The sequence below is a fragment of the Aulonocara sp. 'chitande type north' Nkhata Bay genome, linkage group LG10 (genome assembly GCF_057382095.1).
Source record: "Aulonocara sp. 'chitande type north' Nkhata Bay isolate Kocher_YH1m ecotype deep benthic linkage group LG10, A_spYH_male_GT1.1, whole genome shotgun sequence".
NCBI lineage: Eukaryota > Metazoa > Chordata > Actinopteri > Cichliformes > Cichlidae > Aulonocara > Aulonocara sp. 'chitande type north' Nkhata Bay.
In genome coordinates, this window is record NC_141353.1 from 9,692,681 (window position 1) to 9,711,581 (window position 18,901).

Here is an 18,901-nt window from a genome sequence, read left to right on the forward strand (position 1 = left end):
TAGCTGTTCCCAGGACTGCGCTCTTCTGGACAGAGACCTCCGATGTTGTTCCCGGGATCTGCTGGAGCCACTCGCCTAGCTTGGGAGTCACCGCACCTAGTGCTCCGATTACCACGGGGACCACCGTCACCTTCACCCTCCACATCCTCTCGAGCTCTTCTCTGAGCCCTTGGTATTTCTCCAGCTTCTCGTGTTCCTTCTTCCTGATATTGCTGTCATTCGGAACCGCTACATCGATCACTACGGCCGTCTTCTTCTGTTTGTCTACCACCACTATGTCCGGTTGGTTAGCCACCACCATTTTGTCCGTCTGTATCTGGAAGTCCCACAGGATCTTAGCTCGGTCATTCTCCACCACCCTTGGGGGCATCTCCCATTTTGACCTCGGGACTTCCAGGTTATACTTGGCACAGATGTTCCTGTACACTATGCCGGCCACTTGGTTATGGCGTTCCAGGTATGCCTTGCCTGCTAGCATCTTGCACCCTGCTGTTATGTGCTGGATTGTCAATGTCATTGCTGTATAGCCTGGTAGTGTGGATCAGTGAATCGATGTCTCGTTCACTCTTGGCATACAGCTTGATGTCATCCATGTACAGGAGGTGGCTGACAACTGCTCCGTTCCATAGTCGGTATCCGTAGCCAGTCTTGTTAATGATCTCACTGAGGGTGTTCAGGCCTATGCAGAACAGCAGTGGGGACAGAGCATCTCCTTGGTAGATCCCGCACTTGATGGTGACTTGTGCTATGGGCCTCTAGTGTTGTGCGCCACATCCCCATTGAGTTCCTGATGAAGGCTCTTAGGGTCCCATTGATCTTGTACAATTCTAGGCATTCCAGTATCCAGCTGTGGGGCATTGAGTCATAGGCCTTCTTATAATCAATCTAGGCAGTGCAAAGGTTGGTCAGTCTGGTCTTGCAGTCTCGGCTGACTGTTCTGTCTACCAGTAGCTGGTGTTTTGCGCCTCTGGTATTCTTACCAATTCCTTTCTGTGTCCTGCTCATGTACTGACCCATGTGCCTGTTCATCTTAGCCGATATGATGCCTGACAGGAGCTTCCATGTGGTACTAAAGCAGGTTATTGGTCGGTAGTTGGAGGAGACCGGTCCCTTCTTGGGGTCCTTGGGGATCAGGACCGTCCGACCTTCGGTTAGCCATTCCGGGTGTCTCTCGTTAACTAGCAGCTGGTTCATTTGTGCTGCCAGACGCTCGTGGAGTGCAGTCAGCTTCTTTAGCCAGTAGGCGCGAACCATGTCTGGCCCTGGTGCTGTCCAACTCTTCATACTGGAGACCCTTTCTTGGATATCTGCCACTGTGATGGTTACTGGACCCTGTTCAGGGAGGTCGCTGTGGTCTGCCCTCAGATCCACTAGCCACTGAGCATTGCCGTTATGGGTTGCGTCCTTCTCCCATATGCTCTTCCAGTATTGCTCCATCTCCAGCCTTGGTGGTGCTGTTCTCTTATTGTTCCCTTGCCACTGAGAGTACACCTTTGCTGGTTCTGTGGAGAACAGCTGGTTTATTCTCCTGCCTTCTATCTCTCTGGTGTACCTCCTCAAGCGGCTGGCCAAGGATGTGAGTCTTTGCTTGGCAGTTTCCAAGGCCTCAGGTATGGACAGCTTGCTGTATTTCTTATGCACCTTCTTTGTCGCACCTTTCTGCAACTCCGTTAGTTGGCTAACCTCCTTCCGTGCTACTTTGATCTTGCCCTCTAGCCTCCTTCTCCATGGAGGGTACTGCCCCTTGTGGCTGTTCAACTTGTAGCCAAGCATCTCACTGATCACTGCTGCCGTATTGTATATCAGCTTGTTATATATATATATGTACATACGTACATACACGTACATACGTACACGTACGTACGTACGTGTATATATGTACGTACGTGTATATATATACGTATGTACGTACATACGTGTATGTACGTACGTACGTACGTACGTGTATATATGTACGTACGTGTATATATATACGTATGTACATATATACACGTACGTACATATATACACGTACGTACGTACGTGTATATATGTACGTACATATATATATATAACAAGCTGATCTACAATACGGCAGCAGTGATCAGTGAGATGCTTGGCTACAAGTTGAACAGCCACAAGGGGCAGTACAGTATATACACATATATACACATATACACACATATATACACACATATACACACATATACACGTACGTATGTACGTACCATAAGACTCATATGTGACGCTCTAGCCAAAGTAATTGTTTGCTAAAATGCATCCACCACAATAGTTTAAGATCTGGGTTAGAGAAATTCTCCTTCAGTGCAATGTGGCTGTGGTGGCACCATCATTGAGCAAAAAAACTAAGCAGTATGACAGTAACCATGTAGTGACTGTCAGCAGTGATGCTCACGTAATCATTCTTGTCTGCTACAGAATTTACAGAAAGTCATACATCATATTATTTTTGCCTGCCTTGCCATGTTCTTTGTTCAGAGCGCTCTTAAAAGGTTTCTGACAATTAAGAATGTCCTTACCTGATTTTAAGGGACATCAAGAAAAATGAACATAATACTTCAGTACTACAGTGTTTGTCTCTTCAATTTCATGTTGATTTTAAAGTCCTATTAAAGACTAATCTGGCTTATAATGAAACATTAAATACCCTTGCTCCATTGTCCATTAAGCACTGGTCACTGAGCTCCATGAATGGGGCTTCACTAGATTCCTAATAGATAGATAGAGAGTGTAATAAGAAATGTTTATAAATAAGTACAGTGCAAGTGTCCATGAATGTTAACAGCACAGTTAACATTCAATCAGGATTTTTACCAATGGCAGCATCTTGCAGAGAAGAGGGAGTCTTGTCTTGTTTCTCTTTGTTCCTGTGTATATGTGTGTGTGTGTGTGTGTGTGTGTGTGTGTGTGTGTGTGTGTGTGTGTGTGTGTGTACGTACATATACACGTACGTACGTGTATACACGTGTATACATATATACACGTACGTACGTGTATATGTACGTACACATACACACACACACTAGAGCGTCACATATGAGTCTTATGGTATCATAGTCACAATGTGTATTCATATTAATTTTAGGCACTTTAACTGCTGTGTCGCTTGAACTTGTGCAGTATTTAACTTTAAGGTGTTTTAAAGAAAACTACACTATACATCAGCGGTCTCCAACCTTTTTTGCGCCACGCACCGGTTTATGCCCGACAATATTTTCACAGACCGGCCTTTAAGGTGTCGCGGATAAATACAACAAAATAAAACTAGTACCGGTACCGAAAAAAAGAAAATTTATTCATAACACACGTGAAAAGACCCAGGAAAACCGAGTAAACGATAAAAACGATAACAAAATAACGCTGAAAACCGATAAAAACCCTGAAAACTATACATTTCACACCTGAGCCTCAACTCTCGCGCCCCGGTACCAAACGACTCACGGACCGGTACCGGTCTGAGGCCCGAGGGTTGGGGACCGCTGCTATACATTACTTAATAATAAAATATACTGTAAGTATCCAAGCTTTTCATTTTTTTGCAAACTGTATTATAAATTAAGATCTTTAACATTTATTTATTTACTTCAAATTATTTATTATTGTTAACAAGTTCAGATCTTTAAGATGTAGGGAAAGTCTTCAGGAAAAGCAGTGAAGACTAAAGTTTTCTCCATTCGTACTTGTTTGTGCTTGTTAAGTGTGCCTATGCCAAGAGGCACACTTATTACTATTCCTCGGATTTATTATTCTTATTATTATTCTTCATCTTCCGCCTAAATTTCGGCGCTTAACTTGTATGTAACTTGCGTGTAACTTGCCCCAAAGCCGCGCTACCCAGCTAGCGCCGCATGGCAGCTAGCTGGGTAGCCTGTGTATGATCACATACACACTTGTCTGACGCCCAGGCCGGGCTGGCTGACACCCAGGCCGGCTCACGCTCTCGTTTCACCCCCTAGTCTTTCGTGATGACTCTTGGTTGGGTGCTGGATTTATTTTTCATTTATATGGGCTGGTGATTCATTTATTCATTTTAGTAACGGTAAAAACAGTGAAAGGTGGTGGATTGTCCAGATGCTGTTCGATGTGGAAAAAGTAACTCAGTTGTTAGGTGGTGGCTACGGCGGAGCTACAACAGAGGGCAGCTAGCCACCGGTGTATGACAGAAAGGAGATGGGGAAAAAGAGAGATGCGAGGCAGCCGCCAAGCGACTGGGCCTGGCTTACACCGAGAGCGGTTCTCTGTCTCGTTTCACCCCCCCTCCCTCTCTCTCACGCCGTTCTTTTTAAGTATGGTTGTGTTCTCATTGTTGTTGATTTTAACATACTCACTTGCTGTAAGGATGACCCATTTGCTAAAGACTTCCTTGCCTTAACGGACTCTTTTAACCTGGCTCAGTGGGTTAATGACCCAACCCATGTTAAAGGACATACTTTGGACTTGGTTTTCTCATGTGGTCTGGACATTTGTATCAAGGATATAAGTGCTGCTGGGATCTCGGATCATTGCCCAGTTATTTTTGATACTGGCTTATGCACTAATGAACTACATCCTGTGGCTCCCTTTCGCCCGCTATGTGTAATTAATGTTGAAGCGATGTCAAACTTCTCTATGTCTTTCTTGGATTCTGCATCTGTCACTCCCGACTGTTGTTCTTTGCGTTCGGTTGATGACTGTGCTAATACCTTGTTATCGTTATTTTCTTCTATCCTTGATACTGTTGCCCCCATTAAGATGAAGCGCCCCAGAACCTACTCTTGGTGTTGGCTTAACGACACTACGCGCGCTCTACGTCGCGTGTGTTGGCGTGCTGAGAGAAGGTGGGAAAAAGATAAGCTTCAGGTTTCTCACGACATGCTTCAGCCTCTTTTTTTTTTCTTTTTTTTTTTCCTTTTCTTTTTTCTTTCTTCTTTTCTTTTTAATAAGCCTAGGCTGCATGAGGCTTCCCATGATCGTTTCTTCTTCACTCATGTATTTACACACCCCTCTGCATTTAATCATTAGTTATTATTCATCTCTGGCTCTCTTCCACTCTGTGTTTTTTGTCCGCCCTTCTTTTTTTTTTCTTTTTTTTTTATAATTATGAATTTATTTTATTTTCAGTTGCAAACGGGACAGACATAACTGTGGGATAGGACAGGGGGAAAGAATGAAAGAAAACCAAAGGGGAGAAGAGACGGTGAGAAGGGGGGGAAGAGAGAAAAAACAAAAAACAAAAAAAAACTCCTGGGTCACCTGTATGGAGAAAAAAAAAACAGAGGAGACAGCAAACAACAAAGAGCAACATAATAATAGAAAAAAAAAAGCACCATCACAATAAACTAGCTAGCCATAGATATCAATAGTTACTAAATAATAAACGATATTGTGCAACACTCAAGATAGACAGTGCACAGTGTGCTTTGAGGCAGCAGCCAAGAAAGCTGTAGTCCGCGTCTGTGAATATGTGTACACCTGTGTGCATACCTGTGTGGATCAGCATGCTTGCATTCCAAAGGTTTCTCCATGTAAAGATCTGCTAGGGAGTGTGGGGAGCCACAGCCCCGTCCTTTATGGTATCAAGCAGGTATGGAGGAGATCAAAACTCCAGACATCCAGAGGCCCCCAGAACACAAGAGACCAAGGAAGACCAACAGAGGGGCAGCCGCGCCACTGTCCCAGAAAGAGCTGAGGAGAGTCCCAGATGAGGGCTCATTCAGCAGCCGCGGAGCAGAAGCCAGGGGGAGTTGCAGTGACGCGCCTGCGAGCTCCGCCGGCAGCCAGCTGTGCCTGAGTGACCGAGCCCCAGGCCGAGAGGCCGGGGGCACCCCACCTCCGAAATGGCCCGAGCGAGCCCCAATAAGCGGCTGCGAAGGAGTGAGCCGGTGTGTACCTGGACGCCCATCCCCGGACACAAAGAACCACCAACGCACCGATGTCTGAGGGGGTCCGCCACTGGCAGGGGAAGTGGTGGTAGGGGGAGATAGGCCTCCAAACCTTGGAGGGCCTGAGGTGTCCCCAGAGAGGTGGCGCCTGACACCCAACCTGACATATAGACACAGACATACAGGCACACACAGATACAAACATCCATTCCCACCCTCATGCTCTCATATGCACTTACTCCACACTCAACCAACGTGGAGACAGACATAAAGAGACGTTGTACACACGATCACACTCCCCAAGCGTACTCTACAAACTGGGTCTAGGTGCCCCCGCCCCTGGAGGGGGGAACTGCACCCAGACCCAGGTGGTGTTTCCCTTTTCCCTGCGGTGGGGGGAGGCAGACCGCCCCGACTCCGCAGCAGCAGGAAGGCTCCACACTCCAGACCGCAGTCGGACGGCCAACTCCTCCTCCTAGTCCTAGCCCCCCTGCTCCAGCAGGTCGCAGAGAACGGGGGTGAGAGAAGACTCCGAACCTCCCTCCACCCGCTCATTGTAATGTTGATGCATGTGTGTTCTAAGGTGCATTTAAAACCCAGGAGGGCATGGAGCTACCTGCCAGAGAGCAGCAGGTAAGCACATGGTCCCTCCTGCTAGCCCTCAATGTCTACGTGTATTTAAAATTGAGAGGTGGGCAACGATGCCAGGGGTGGGGTGTACACCCTGATGGTACTTTGGACTCCGTGTATCGTGCCCACCCCCAAGATCCTATATGTATGTGTAATGAGAGTGTGAGTAATGTGAATGTCTAAGTTGTGGGATAAAATTGAGGCAGAGGCAGCCAGAAGGGGACAGAGGGGGGGGTAGCCTCTTCTGCACCCTGGTGACATACCCCTACTCCAAGGCCCTGCATGTGTGGGTGGTTGTGGTGGAGCGGGAAGAGGGAGGCAGCTGGAGATGGGGAGGGAAGGAAGGGATTTAAGGGGGATTTAAGAGTAAGAAAATGTGCCGCACTTGGTGGTGTTTGTAATTCAACTTGACTGAGGTTAAATTTCTTTTTTATTATGGATTTAATTTGTTGATATTCTAAAAACCTTTTCTTGTTGATCCCATATTGTGCAACTAGTATGTCAAATGGGATAAATTCTGTTCCCTCCAATATATGTTCTAAGTGTTTAATTCAGCCTCTTAAAATTCCAAAGTTTTTTTGTTTTTTTTTTCTGCTCTTGCTCTTGACGAAGGCGGTCACACTTTTCTCCTCTCCTCCTCTCCCTTAGCGCTTAGCCTCTTATGTCCTTGTCTAGTCTCGTGTTTTTTGTATTGCTTTTCCCTGGAACACTCTCTCACAGTCTGTTTCTCTCTCTCTCCTTCTCTTTATTCACAAACAAGTGATGTATTCTCTCCACCTGTATAAGCGACACCACAGCGTACACCCCTAGTTATACACACACATCTATGGGCGCACTAAGGTTTGTTACATGGAATATAAATGGAGCTGGCTCCAGAGAAAAGAGGTTAAAAATATTTAACCAACTCAAATAACTACAGGCAGATGTTGTCCTTTTACAAGAGACCCACAGACCTCTTAGAGGTTCGAATGAACTTAAAACACCTGAGTTTCCTAATGTGTTCTCAGCTTGTTATAATTCTAGACAAAGGGGAGTAGCAATTTTAATACATAAAAATATTAATTTCACAGTACTCGATAAAGTTATAGATCCAGAGGGCAGATTCTTAATCATTAAACTATCTATACTTGATAAAAAGCTATGTATTGCAAGTGTATATGGTCCAGATGTTGATGATCCCTCATTCTTTCACGGTTTTTTCAGTGCACTCTCTGAACACTTAGATGGCACACTCATTCTTGGCGGCGGCCTCAACCTTGGACTAAATGAAGACATGGATAGGCTCAATACAGCGGGAACTCAGCGCAATTGGCAGTCCACAAATATAATCAAACAGTATATGAGCGACTTTGGCCTTTGCAATGCATGGCGCTCCCTTCACCCCACCAGTAAGGAATATACTTTTTTCTCACATGTTCATCACTTCTACTCTCGTCTGAATTATTTTCTGGTCAGCAGCTCACTGCTGAGCGACATTTCAGACACTGAGATTCACCCTATAGCTGTCAGCGATCATGCTCCTGTATCTTTAACACTAATGCACAAGAATAATACTACGCCAAGAAAAAACTGGAGATTTCATATATCACTACTTAAAGATGAAGACTTTATTAAATATTTTAAAAAAGAGTGGACTTCATATTTGGACTATAATGACACTCCCGAAACATCAGCTTCTGTTCTATGGGAAGCAGGGAAAGCTGTGATGAGAGGTAAAATAATTTCTTTCTCATCACATAAAAAGAAAGAAGAAAACAAAAATATTCAGGAATTAGAAAAAACATCGAATCACTAGAAGAAGCCTACGCATCCCACCAAGATCAGGAAACATTCCCAAAACATTCCCCAAACTGTACCGATACTTTGTCGACACCGTTTTGCTGTTTTGCTCCATACTGACACCTGCTGGACCTTAAATATCATTGCAGGCAACTTACTTGAGACTCACAACAGACACGGATTCAATGACCTGGTCATACTTGTACACTGTAAGGTATTGTACTTTCTATGGAATCATTTTATATCTTTTATATCTGCAAATATTGTGAATGACATTAAGTGAAATGTATTGTGAATATAATATTACCCATTTAAATGTAATTGATTTAGAGTTTATAAATTTCTATTCAGAAAAATAAGTTTATTCAATGTTTTTGCATTAGGTCTACTGCGTTGTTTTTTTTTGACACCATTTCCCCAGCTTTGGAGAACTCAGAGGCACAGATGAAGCTGGGGAACACAAAAGCTGTAAAGCCAGGTGGAAAAGGTTTGGATAAGATGTCTTCCTATTCCCCCAGTACGTGAAAGGATCCTCTGGTCTTGGAATGTTTCTCTCCACAATACTAAGGGGTTGACAGTCCTTTATTATAAAATTCAGGACTGCCAGAAGCTTGATACATGCGTTGGTGTGTCAGTGTTGGACCCATCACTAGTATACACCTAGCGTTTTGCTTGAGCCAGTTAACACTGAGCCAGTTAGTATTTCCCTGCTGGCAGATACTGTGCTTTCCTTCTAAGGACAGTTTTGTTTCCATGTCAAACGGGAATATTCAGAAACATTGCATTTCCGAGCTAGACAGCGTGAGTCAGGATATTGTCGCTGAACCCAGTGTTTTCTGTGACCTAAATGTTTCTGAGCACTATACAGATGTCTATGATTTTGGTGTGTGTGAAGCTGACCAACAAGCTAGCGAAATTATCACTTCTGATTTTCGAAGTGACTTTCATGTTTTTACATCTGTGGACTATGTAGCTCCTGGGTCCAAGCCTGCTAGCATCCTGTTCCCATGAACTGTTTAATTTCCCAGTCAGATCCTATTAACGTTGTTCAGCTCACACCACTGGAGAGTATTGTTGATGTTGCTGTACCTGTGGATGGTGCAGCCCCCCAGCCAGTATATGCTGAGGCTGCCTGTGTTAAGACTCCAGCTTCCATAACCATGCATGGGTTGAAGAGTACAAGCCCAGAGTCTGTCTGTTCAGAAACTGTTTCTGTTTTTCCTCGTGGACTCTTTCAAACTGTGCATTTGATGCCTGCTAAAGTTAGGAGCAACAAGGTTTTGTCTGCTATACATAAACTGGCAAAAGAATTTGGTTTGAGCACTGCAGAGCTGGTTGCACAGGTTAACTTTTCTGTCCCCCAGTCATGTCAGTTTAACTCTGTGTTCCATGCTTTTCAGCCAGTTGTCCTAGACCCTGTGTGTACTACGTCTCTGGCTGCTTCACACCCTGTATATGGGGGTTCAGGAGAACCACTCCAGCTGTTCCTCGTCTCTGCTGGAGGGTCCGAGGCGCCTCCGTCTGGTCCTGCCTCATCTGGTCCTGCCTCGTCTGTGAGTCGCCGCCGTCTTCTGCGCAGCCACTTTTTCATGTAGCTTAAGCATATTCAATAATCAAGCCTGCTCATGCTCTCCAAAGTTTACACAACACAGCTCATCAATACTAGCTCCAATAAACTTACAAACAGAATTTTATAGAAAAACATGACTGTTAAATATGACTGCCTCCACTTAATCTTCCTAAACAATGTGGCCTCCCAAACACAATACACAGCAAACATCAAATCACCACAAACAACCAAACTTATCAGCAATTAACTCCAAAATTTTAGGAACTGGGGTTTTGAAAAGTGGTAGTCAGGTAATTCAGAACCACCCTAACAAAAATTTAAAGCCGTATGCATTATTACCTTACACTACATGTGAGAAGAAGGATTACATCAGCGCTTAATGAGCTGGTAAATTTGCTGACGTGTTGCATCTTGTGAAGAGGCTTCAAGGACAAACATTATAAATTGTAAGTGAATTCAAGAAAACACTGCAGAACAGCTCTGCCCACATCACAACAAATACTAACAATAGGATGCTAACACTGCACAGATTTACTGTACTTGCATTCTGCAGTCATTTTCTCTTACATTGGTGTGATTGTAGCAGCCAGGTCAGCCTCCACAGACAAAGCCTTGGCCTTTAAAGCTCGTAACACACTGCTCTTGAATCTGATGCAGCTGTTCCTCAGCCTCTCCTCAACTATTTACTACCCATTACTCGTGCCTCTTTTAATGATTGTTACAAGGATAGTACTTGTTTACTGTACTTGCATTTTGTTTTGTGTTTCTTGTAAATATTGGGCATTATACTTTTGTATTTCAGTGATTTTAACAGCTTAATATTTCAGGTCTTACATTTTCTCTTCAATGACAAGCACATCACAGACTCTCACTAACATCACAGTCCAGTCTCCAGGGTTAGCAGAACGAGTCATGATTTCTACTCTGACAACACTTCCGACCTGTGTGTTTCTTTTCATCAATGGCATCATGTTGTTCACTCTGAGGAGTAAACCTGTGTTTCGTGAGACCTGCCGTTATATTCTTCTGTATAACCTGCTTTTTGCGGACACTGTGCAGCTGGCACAGAGTCAGATTCATTTTCTTCTTGCAGTTCTTAGAATAACAGTGTCATATCCTGTATGTACTTTTCTTGTCAACTTCACTCATCTCACATCTGTGATATCTCCTCTCACGCTGGTTGTGACGCCTCTTGAGAGATATGTTGCTGTGTGCTACCCACTGAGACATGCAACCATCATCACCATCAGAAACACAGGGGCAGCTATCACTGTGATTTGGGCCATCAGTTTTTTAAACATTATTATTCGCACTCTGTTGTTTTTATCACTATTTGAAGAGTTGGGTGATTTAGAGGTGAAAGGCTTTTGTGGTGACATCGCTATTCTGCTCGGGACAAAGTCTGATCGTTTTGACAAAGCTTTCACTTGTATTGTGGTTGTGGCTGCTGGTGTGGCAGTCATTTTCTCTTACATTGGTGTGATTGTAGCAGCCAGGTCAGCCTCCACAGACAAAGCCTTGGCCTTTAAAGCTCGTAACACACTGCTCTTGAATCTGATGCAGCTGTTCCTCAGCCTCTCCTCAACTATTTACTACCCATTACTCGTGCCTCTTTTAATGATTGTTACAAGGATAGTACTTGTTCGCATTCAGAATGTTTTTTATCTTCTCTTTATTATCGTACCCAGGTGTCTGACTTCTCTCATTTATGGACTAAGAGATCAGACTATCAGACCTGTCCTCATATATCATCTGTGCTGTCGATTGAAATGCCCAGTGGCAGAAGACAAGGGATGACATGTTTAGTTTGCATGGAGGCCTTTGTTGGTCTGCATATTTTAGTCTCGTGATTTAAAGCAACAGTTTTCATTTTTTCAAACAACAAATGAACGATAGGTATTATTGTTCAACGAAGCATAGATAGCTGTAGCCATTTTTTACCACATTTTCCAAGTCTGCTTGAGGCGCTTACCGAATCAGAATACTTTATTGATCCCTAGGGGAAATTCTTTATCATTACAGTGCTCCATTATAAACAAACAGTAAAAAGACAGTAAAAAAAGACTAGAGATGGCACGATACCACTTTTTTATGTCCGATACCGATATCATAAATTTGGATATCTGCCGATACCGATATGAATCCGATATAGTGTTTTTTAATCAACAAAACTGTTTTTTTAAATATTTTGCTGCATTTTGTATAAGTTCATACTCAAGTTTAAAACAACAACTACACTAAAGCTATTCTGTTATACCTGTATGCAAAAAAAATGTTTCATAGTTCAGCAATACTGATCAATCTAATAAACTTAGACCTACACCATCCTCCCTATTCTGGTATTTTAAAGAGTACTTAGCGTAAATATTAAGCAACCTAACTAATAGGGTTCCAACTCCCAGCAACAACAAAAATAAATAAATAAAAAATAGGGAACCACCCCTCACGCTCCACCTCATGATGCTTAATCGACGTAATCAACCTTAATTTGATGCAGTGTGAAAAAAAATGCACAGAAATCAATTATTTTTCAAGAAATATTAAATAGATTCAACATCTTTCTTCAACAAAATTGCAGACTGCACAGATGGTACCTTCCCAAAGGAAAAAGTACTATAGCTTACTAGGGTATATATATTAGACTTAATAGTTACTATATAAGATAAGATAAGATAAGATAAGATAGAACTTTATTAATCCCTCGGGTGGGTTCCTCTGGGAAATTCGACTTCCAAAAAGCACAGCAACGACCGAAGTTACAGTTACAGAATTGTTATATATATATATATATATATATATATATATATATATATATATATATATATATATATATATATATATATATATATATATATACACACACACACACACACACACACACATATATAAATACAGAGACAATATAAATAAAATATACAAAGGGGATAAATAGAATAAATAGGAATAAAAAATAAAAATACAAGTGAATTGCACATTTCAAGTATTGAGTCTATTGCACTGTTGACTATTTACAAAAGTATTGCACAAGGTATTGTACAGTGAGGTGCAGAGGCACTACAGCTTAGTTGTCCCCCCCTCCTTTGTCCTCCTGTCTCCCCTCCCTCTCCCCTCCAGAGAGGAGTTAAACAGTCTGATGGCGTGTGGGACAAAGGAGTTTTTAAGTCTGTTAGTTCTTGTCTTGGGGAGAAGCAACCTGTCACTGAACAGACTCTTCTGATTGTTTATGGCCGTGTGCAGAGGATGCCCAGCATTGTTCATAATGTCCATCAGTTTCTTTAATGTCCTTTTCTCTGCCACTGTCACCAGAGTGTCCAGCTTCATGCCGACCACAGAGCTAGCCTTCCTGATCAGTTTCTCCAGCCTGGATGAGTCCTTCTTTGCTGTGCTGCTCCCCCAGCACACCACAGCATAGAAAAGTACTCCAGCAACCACCGACTGGTAAAACATCCTCAGGAGCTTCCTGCAGATGTTAAAAGACCTCAGCCTCCTGAGGAAGTACAGTCGGCTTTGGGCTTTTTTATACAGGTGCTCTGTGTTGCATGACCAGTCCAGTTTATTGTCCACCCACAGCCCGAGGTACTTGTACTTGTTGACCACCTCCACCTCCTCCCCCTCTATCTGAACCGGCAGTGGACCTTCTCTGGACCTCCCGAAGTCCACAACCAGTTCCTTAGTCTTTGAGGTGTTGAGTTGCAGGTGGTTTGTGTGACTCCATGCGACAAAGTTCCTCACCAGACTTCTGTACTCCTCTTCCTGATCATCCCAGATACACCCCATGATGGCTGTGTCGTCTGCAAACTTCTGAATATGGCATAATTCAGAGTTGTAGCAGAAGTCAGAGGTGTACAGGGTGAAGAGAAGAGGGGACAGCACAGTTCCCTGTGCTGCTGACCACAGTGTCAGACGTGATGTCCTTCAGCCTGACGTACTGTGGTCTGTCGGTGAGGTAGTCGGAGATCCAAGCCACCAGGCAGGGGTCCACCTCCATCCTGTTCAGTTTTTCCTGAAGCATACAGGGCCGGATGGTATTAAAGGCACTGGAAAAGTCAAGAAACAGTATCCTGACCGTGCCTTTTCCCCCATCCAGGTGTGAGTGGGCTCTGTGTAGGAGGTACAGGATGGCATCCTCCACTCCGACACCCGCCTTGTATGCAAACTGTAGTGGGTCCTGGGCATGTTGTACCTGTGGTCGGAGGAGGTTGAGGAAGAGCCGCTCTAGAGTCTTCATAAGATGTGACGTCAGTGCCACCGGTCGGAAGTCATTCAGCTCATTGGGCCGGTTCTTTTTGGGGACTGGGACGATGCAGGATGTCTTCCATAGGGCGGGCACTCTCCCCAGTCGCAGACTGAGGTTGAAGACTCGTTGTAGCGGCTCCCCAAGTTCAGCAGCACACGCCTTTAGCATCCTAGGACACACCTTGTCTGGGCCTGCTGCCTTTCTGGGGCGAAGCTTCCTCAGTTGCCTCCTGACCTGATCCACTGTGACACTGGGAGATGTTTGGGAGGAGGGGAGGGGGGGAGATGTCTTGCTGCTGAGAGAGGGATTGGAGGAGGGGGGTGTCATGGTGTCAGGAAGGGGGGGAAGCGAGGGAGGCAGGAGAGTGGGGAGAGGACTCTGCAGTGAAGGTGAGGGTGAGGGTGGGGGGGTTGTGGGCTGGTCAAACCTGTTGAAGAAGTTGTTGAGTTCGTTTGTCTTCTCCACAGCCCCCCCCACTGTGCTTTTCTTGGTGTTGTGGCCTGTGATGGTTTTCACACCATTCCAGACCTCCCTCATATTGTTCCTCTCCAACTTCTGCTCCACCTTCCTCCTGTAGGTGTCCTTTGCTTCCCTCAGGCAGCGTTTCACCTCCCGCTGTGCTGCTTTCATCTCCTCCTTCACTTTGCTCCTGAAAGCCTTCTTCTTCATGTTGAGGACAGCTTTGACTTCCTGTGTTACCCACGGTTTGTTATTAGGATAACACCGTACCGTCTTAGCAGGGGCGACCGTGTCCACACAAAAGTTGAGGTAGTCTGTAAGACAGTGTGTATACAGTAATTGACTTCTATTCATTTTACATCAAATTAAAACTTTGTGTGTCAGATAATTATTTATTAAAAGCTAGACATTTTAAATGAGAATAAGAAAGAAAAGTATGTCTTTGTGCCCCCTTTTCCCTGTTAATGCCCTATCGGCCCCCCTGGCTAAACTTTGCTAGATCCGCCCCTGCACAGTTACCAGCGTCAGCTACGTAGAAAAGGATCCTGGTGTAGAAAGTAATATTAAATACATTCTAACAACAGCTGATCAAGCTTAAACGTGCTGCTGTTGTTCAGCCGCTGGTTTCCTCTTTCTGGTGCAAAGTGGGCCAAAAACAAACAAGAGACACGGACTCGCGACAGAAAAGCCGATCAGCTGATCAGTTTCACGATTGAAGTAGCAGCCGGAGAGCGAGAGGCAGTCGCTTGTTAAGCTTAACGTGGGAATGCTTTACAAACATTCAGAGATGGACTTACACACTTGCTTTACTTCTCTCGGGGATAACTTTGTCGGAGATGAAATGCCGGGTTGCTAGCGAAGCTCCACATGCTATCCAGACCACCGACAGGCCCCGCATGCCACAGCCGCTCTATCACGTGATGCATACTGCTCCGACATGCTAATGTTCTGAGGTGAGTTACGGCGTGTTGCAAGTTTTGTGAGGTGCTTTCGTGATATTTAATGGATCGGATTACATTTTTTATTTTTCTCCGATATCCGATCCAGTAATTTAGGTCAGTATCGCACCCATACCGATACGTAATATCGGATCGGTCCATCTCTAAAAAAGACAGACAATACACAACTAAGAATAGCACCATATATACATGCATATATATCCATAAAGTCACTTATTAATAAATGGTTGAAAAGGGAAGAACATGTCCAAAAAGGGTGTAGCTGTTGCAGTATACAGTGTGTTAAGTGGATGAGTTGCACAGGCAGGAAAGATTTCCTGTGTCGTTCAGTGGTGCATCATGGGTAATCTCAGTCTCTCACTGAACGAGCTCCTGTGACTGACCAGCGTGTCATGGAGTGGGTGGGAGGTGTTATCCAACATTGTCTTTATCTTGGACAGCATCCACCTCTCCGACACCACCTTGAAGGAGTCCAGCTCCATCCCCACAACATTGCTGGCCTTACGGATCAGTTTATTAAGTCTGTTGGCATCTGCGACCCTCAGCCTGCTCCCCCAGCATGCAACAGCATAGAGGATCGCACTGGCCACAACAGACTCATAGAAAATCCTCAGCATTTTCTGGCAGATGTTGAAGGACCTCAGTCGCCTCAAAAAATAGAGACGACTCTGGCCCTTCCTGTAAAGTGCTGTGGTGTTTTTAGCCCAGTCCAGTTTATTATCTATGTGTACTCTGAGGTACAGCGGTTTGCAAAAGTATTCGGCCTCCTTGAACTTTCCCACATTTTGTCTCATTACAGCCACAAACATGAATCAATGTTATTGGAATTCCAGGTGAAAGATCAACACAAAGTGGTGCACACGTGAGAAGTGGAACAAAAGTCAGACTTGATTCCAAACATTTTTTACAAATAAATAACTGCAAAGTGTATGTACAGTCATCCACAATGTCAACACTGACCCCCTGGATTGAAACGGGGGTCAAGTGTTTCCTGGTCTTCCTGAAGTCCACGATCAGTTCCTTGGTCTTTGCCACGTTGAGCTGCAGATGATTCTGCTCACACCACGTGACAAAGGAGTCGACCACAGCCCGGTACTCTGTCTCATCATCCCTGCTGATGCATCCAACCACCGCAGAGTCATCAGAAAACTTCTGAAGATGGCAGGTCTCTGTGCAGTGGCTGAAGTCTGTGGTGTAGAGGGTGAAGAGGAAGGGGGAGAGGACAGTCCCCTGTGGTGCCCCTGTGTTGCTGATCACCTTGTCAGACACACACTGTGGGAGACGTACATATTGTGGTCTTCCTGTCAGGTAATCAACAATCCAGGACACCAGAGAAGCATCCACCTGCATCGCTGCTAACTTATCACCCAGGAGGGTCGGCCTGATGCTGTTGAAAGCACTGGAAAAGTCAAAAACATGACCCTCACAGTGCTCGCCGGCTGGTCCAGATGGGTGTAGACACGATTGAGCAGGTAGATGATGGCGTCCTCAGTTCCGAGACGAGGCTGATAAGCGAACTGAAGGGGATCCAGATGTGGTCTTACTATGGGTCGCAGCTGGTCCACGATGAGCCTTTCCAGGGTCTTCGTGATGTGGGACGTCAGTGCCACGGGCCTGTAATCCTGGGGGCCACTGGGACGTGGCGTCTTTGGTACAGGGACGAGGGACGATGTCTTCCACAGCACTGTGACCCTTAATATTTTTGTACTCCACCTCCTGTCTCCAGTCAAATATTTTGTATAAATTCTATTTGTTTATGCCACTGTGGAAGCCAGTTTTGAGACAATTTTACAAGAGGCTCACGAAGATACTCATCATAAATACAACCTTAATGATTACATGTAAAATATTCAGGCTGCTTATTGTCATCGTTATGATTAAAACTTTTTGTTTGGGGGCATTTTCCACTCTCCTGTTGTTTTTTCAAGTTGATGTCTATTTGTTATACCAGAAAGATTTCTCGGTGGGTCTTCTACTTGCAGATAACCTGGGCAAACGGTGAAGCTCTGTTGTTTGAAATTTCCCACACAGCAGTTTTATGTGAGAGATGTATTGTTATATTATTAATGAATAATTAATCTGTTGTCTCTTTGTTATGCACCTTTTACTGTTACTTGCTGCTGATTGCTATTACGGCAGGTTGTTCTTGATTTGTAATAATGTCTATAATAGTTTTCACACTATATCAATTTTCAAAACACAGAGTGACAAATTGCTTTCAATAAAAACACACATTTAAAAAGTATATATTTACCAGATATAAAAACTGATAGTTGAAAGTACAGTCTTTCGGGTCTTTTCCTAATGACATGCTGACATAATGTCACTGTGGCCACGGGCCGATAGCTAGATTGGACTCGATTGCAGATAACCACAACAGAGACGGCTCAACGTTTTGCAGTGTTTATTATTTAGTCAACAAGTGAATATGAGGCAGGGTGTCGCTAATGATGTAACCGTGTGACAGTGGAGGTGAACGGGGGTCTAGCAGGTTTCGACGGGAACGGAGCGGTTGCGTTGGTGACCGGCGTGAACCTCGCTTTGAGGGAGAGGCAGCGATAGTCCAGGGGAGTAGTGGAGAGGCTGGCAGACCTGAGTTCCGCTGTGTCCAAGGTGGTCAGTGAGGCTGGAGAGCAGGCAGGTGAGGGTCCTTGTATTATTCCTGAATATGAAGATGATCCACGGAGAGCTGAGGTTGAGGGTGATAGCAAAGAAGGTCCAGGGAATCTGAAGCGCATGAAACCAAAGTTAACAAGGAAAAAGTGGCACGAGCGTAAAAAGCCGTAGAGTCAATACCAACGAGAGGTCGTTGATGAACTGTAGGTGAAGGAGAGTCTGAGGGGTCCTTAAATCCTCAACCTGTTTGCCCCGAATCAGTCTCAGGTGTGCAGGACTGCAGCAGGGATGATGACTCCGCCCTGGGGTGGAGACCAAGGAACTCAGGTGCCTGATGGAATTTTCCAGTCGAGTCTCCAGATCCTGACACATACATGCAATTGTTGTTAACTATGGTCAAAAAAATATTTGCGCAGTATTTGAAAATGACATGAAAACTGATTTTCTGCAGTTGATTTAAACAAAACCACAAATCTGATGAGATTAATGTGGCTGCTTCACACTCGGCTGCGAACCGTTCCAGTGCGAGCTGGAGGCCCTCCCCCGATGAAGCCAACAGAACCACATCATCCGCAAAAATCAGAGATGAGATTCTGAGGCCACCAAAGCAAAAGCCCTCCGCCACTTGGCTGCGCCTACAAATCCTGTCCATAAAAATTATGAACAGAACCGGAGACAAAGGGCAGCCCTGGCGGAGCCCATCACCCACCGGGAACGAGTCTGACTTATTGCCGGCAATGCGAACCAAGCTCTTGCAACGGTTGTATAGGGATCGAATGGCCCGTAGCAA

The 18,901-nt window shown here is 44.6% G+C and overlaps 1 protein-coding gene across 1 annotated transcript; it reads left to right on the forward strand.

Annotated features, from left to right (window-relative positions):
* The first annotated feature begins 10,686 nt into the window (after positions 1-10,686).
* On the forward strand, positions 10,687-11,637 carry LOC147320239 (odorant receptor 131-2-like). The gene has a single exon (XM_086307414.1). It carries the CDS (start codon positions 10,687-10,689, stop codon positions 11,635-11,637), a length of 951 nt encoding a protein of 316 aa, XP_086163540.1.
* Positions 11,638-18,901: the final 7,264 nt, after the last annotated feature.

Excerpts from the sequence above, each read along its gene's own strand:
- LOC147320239 (XM_086307414.1), top strand. The coding sequence starts at position 10,687 with ATGACAAGCACATCACAGACTCTCACTAACATCACAGTCCAGTCTCCA.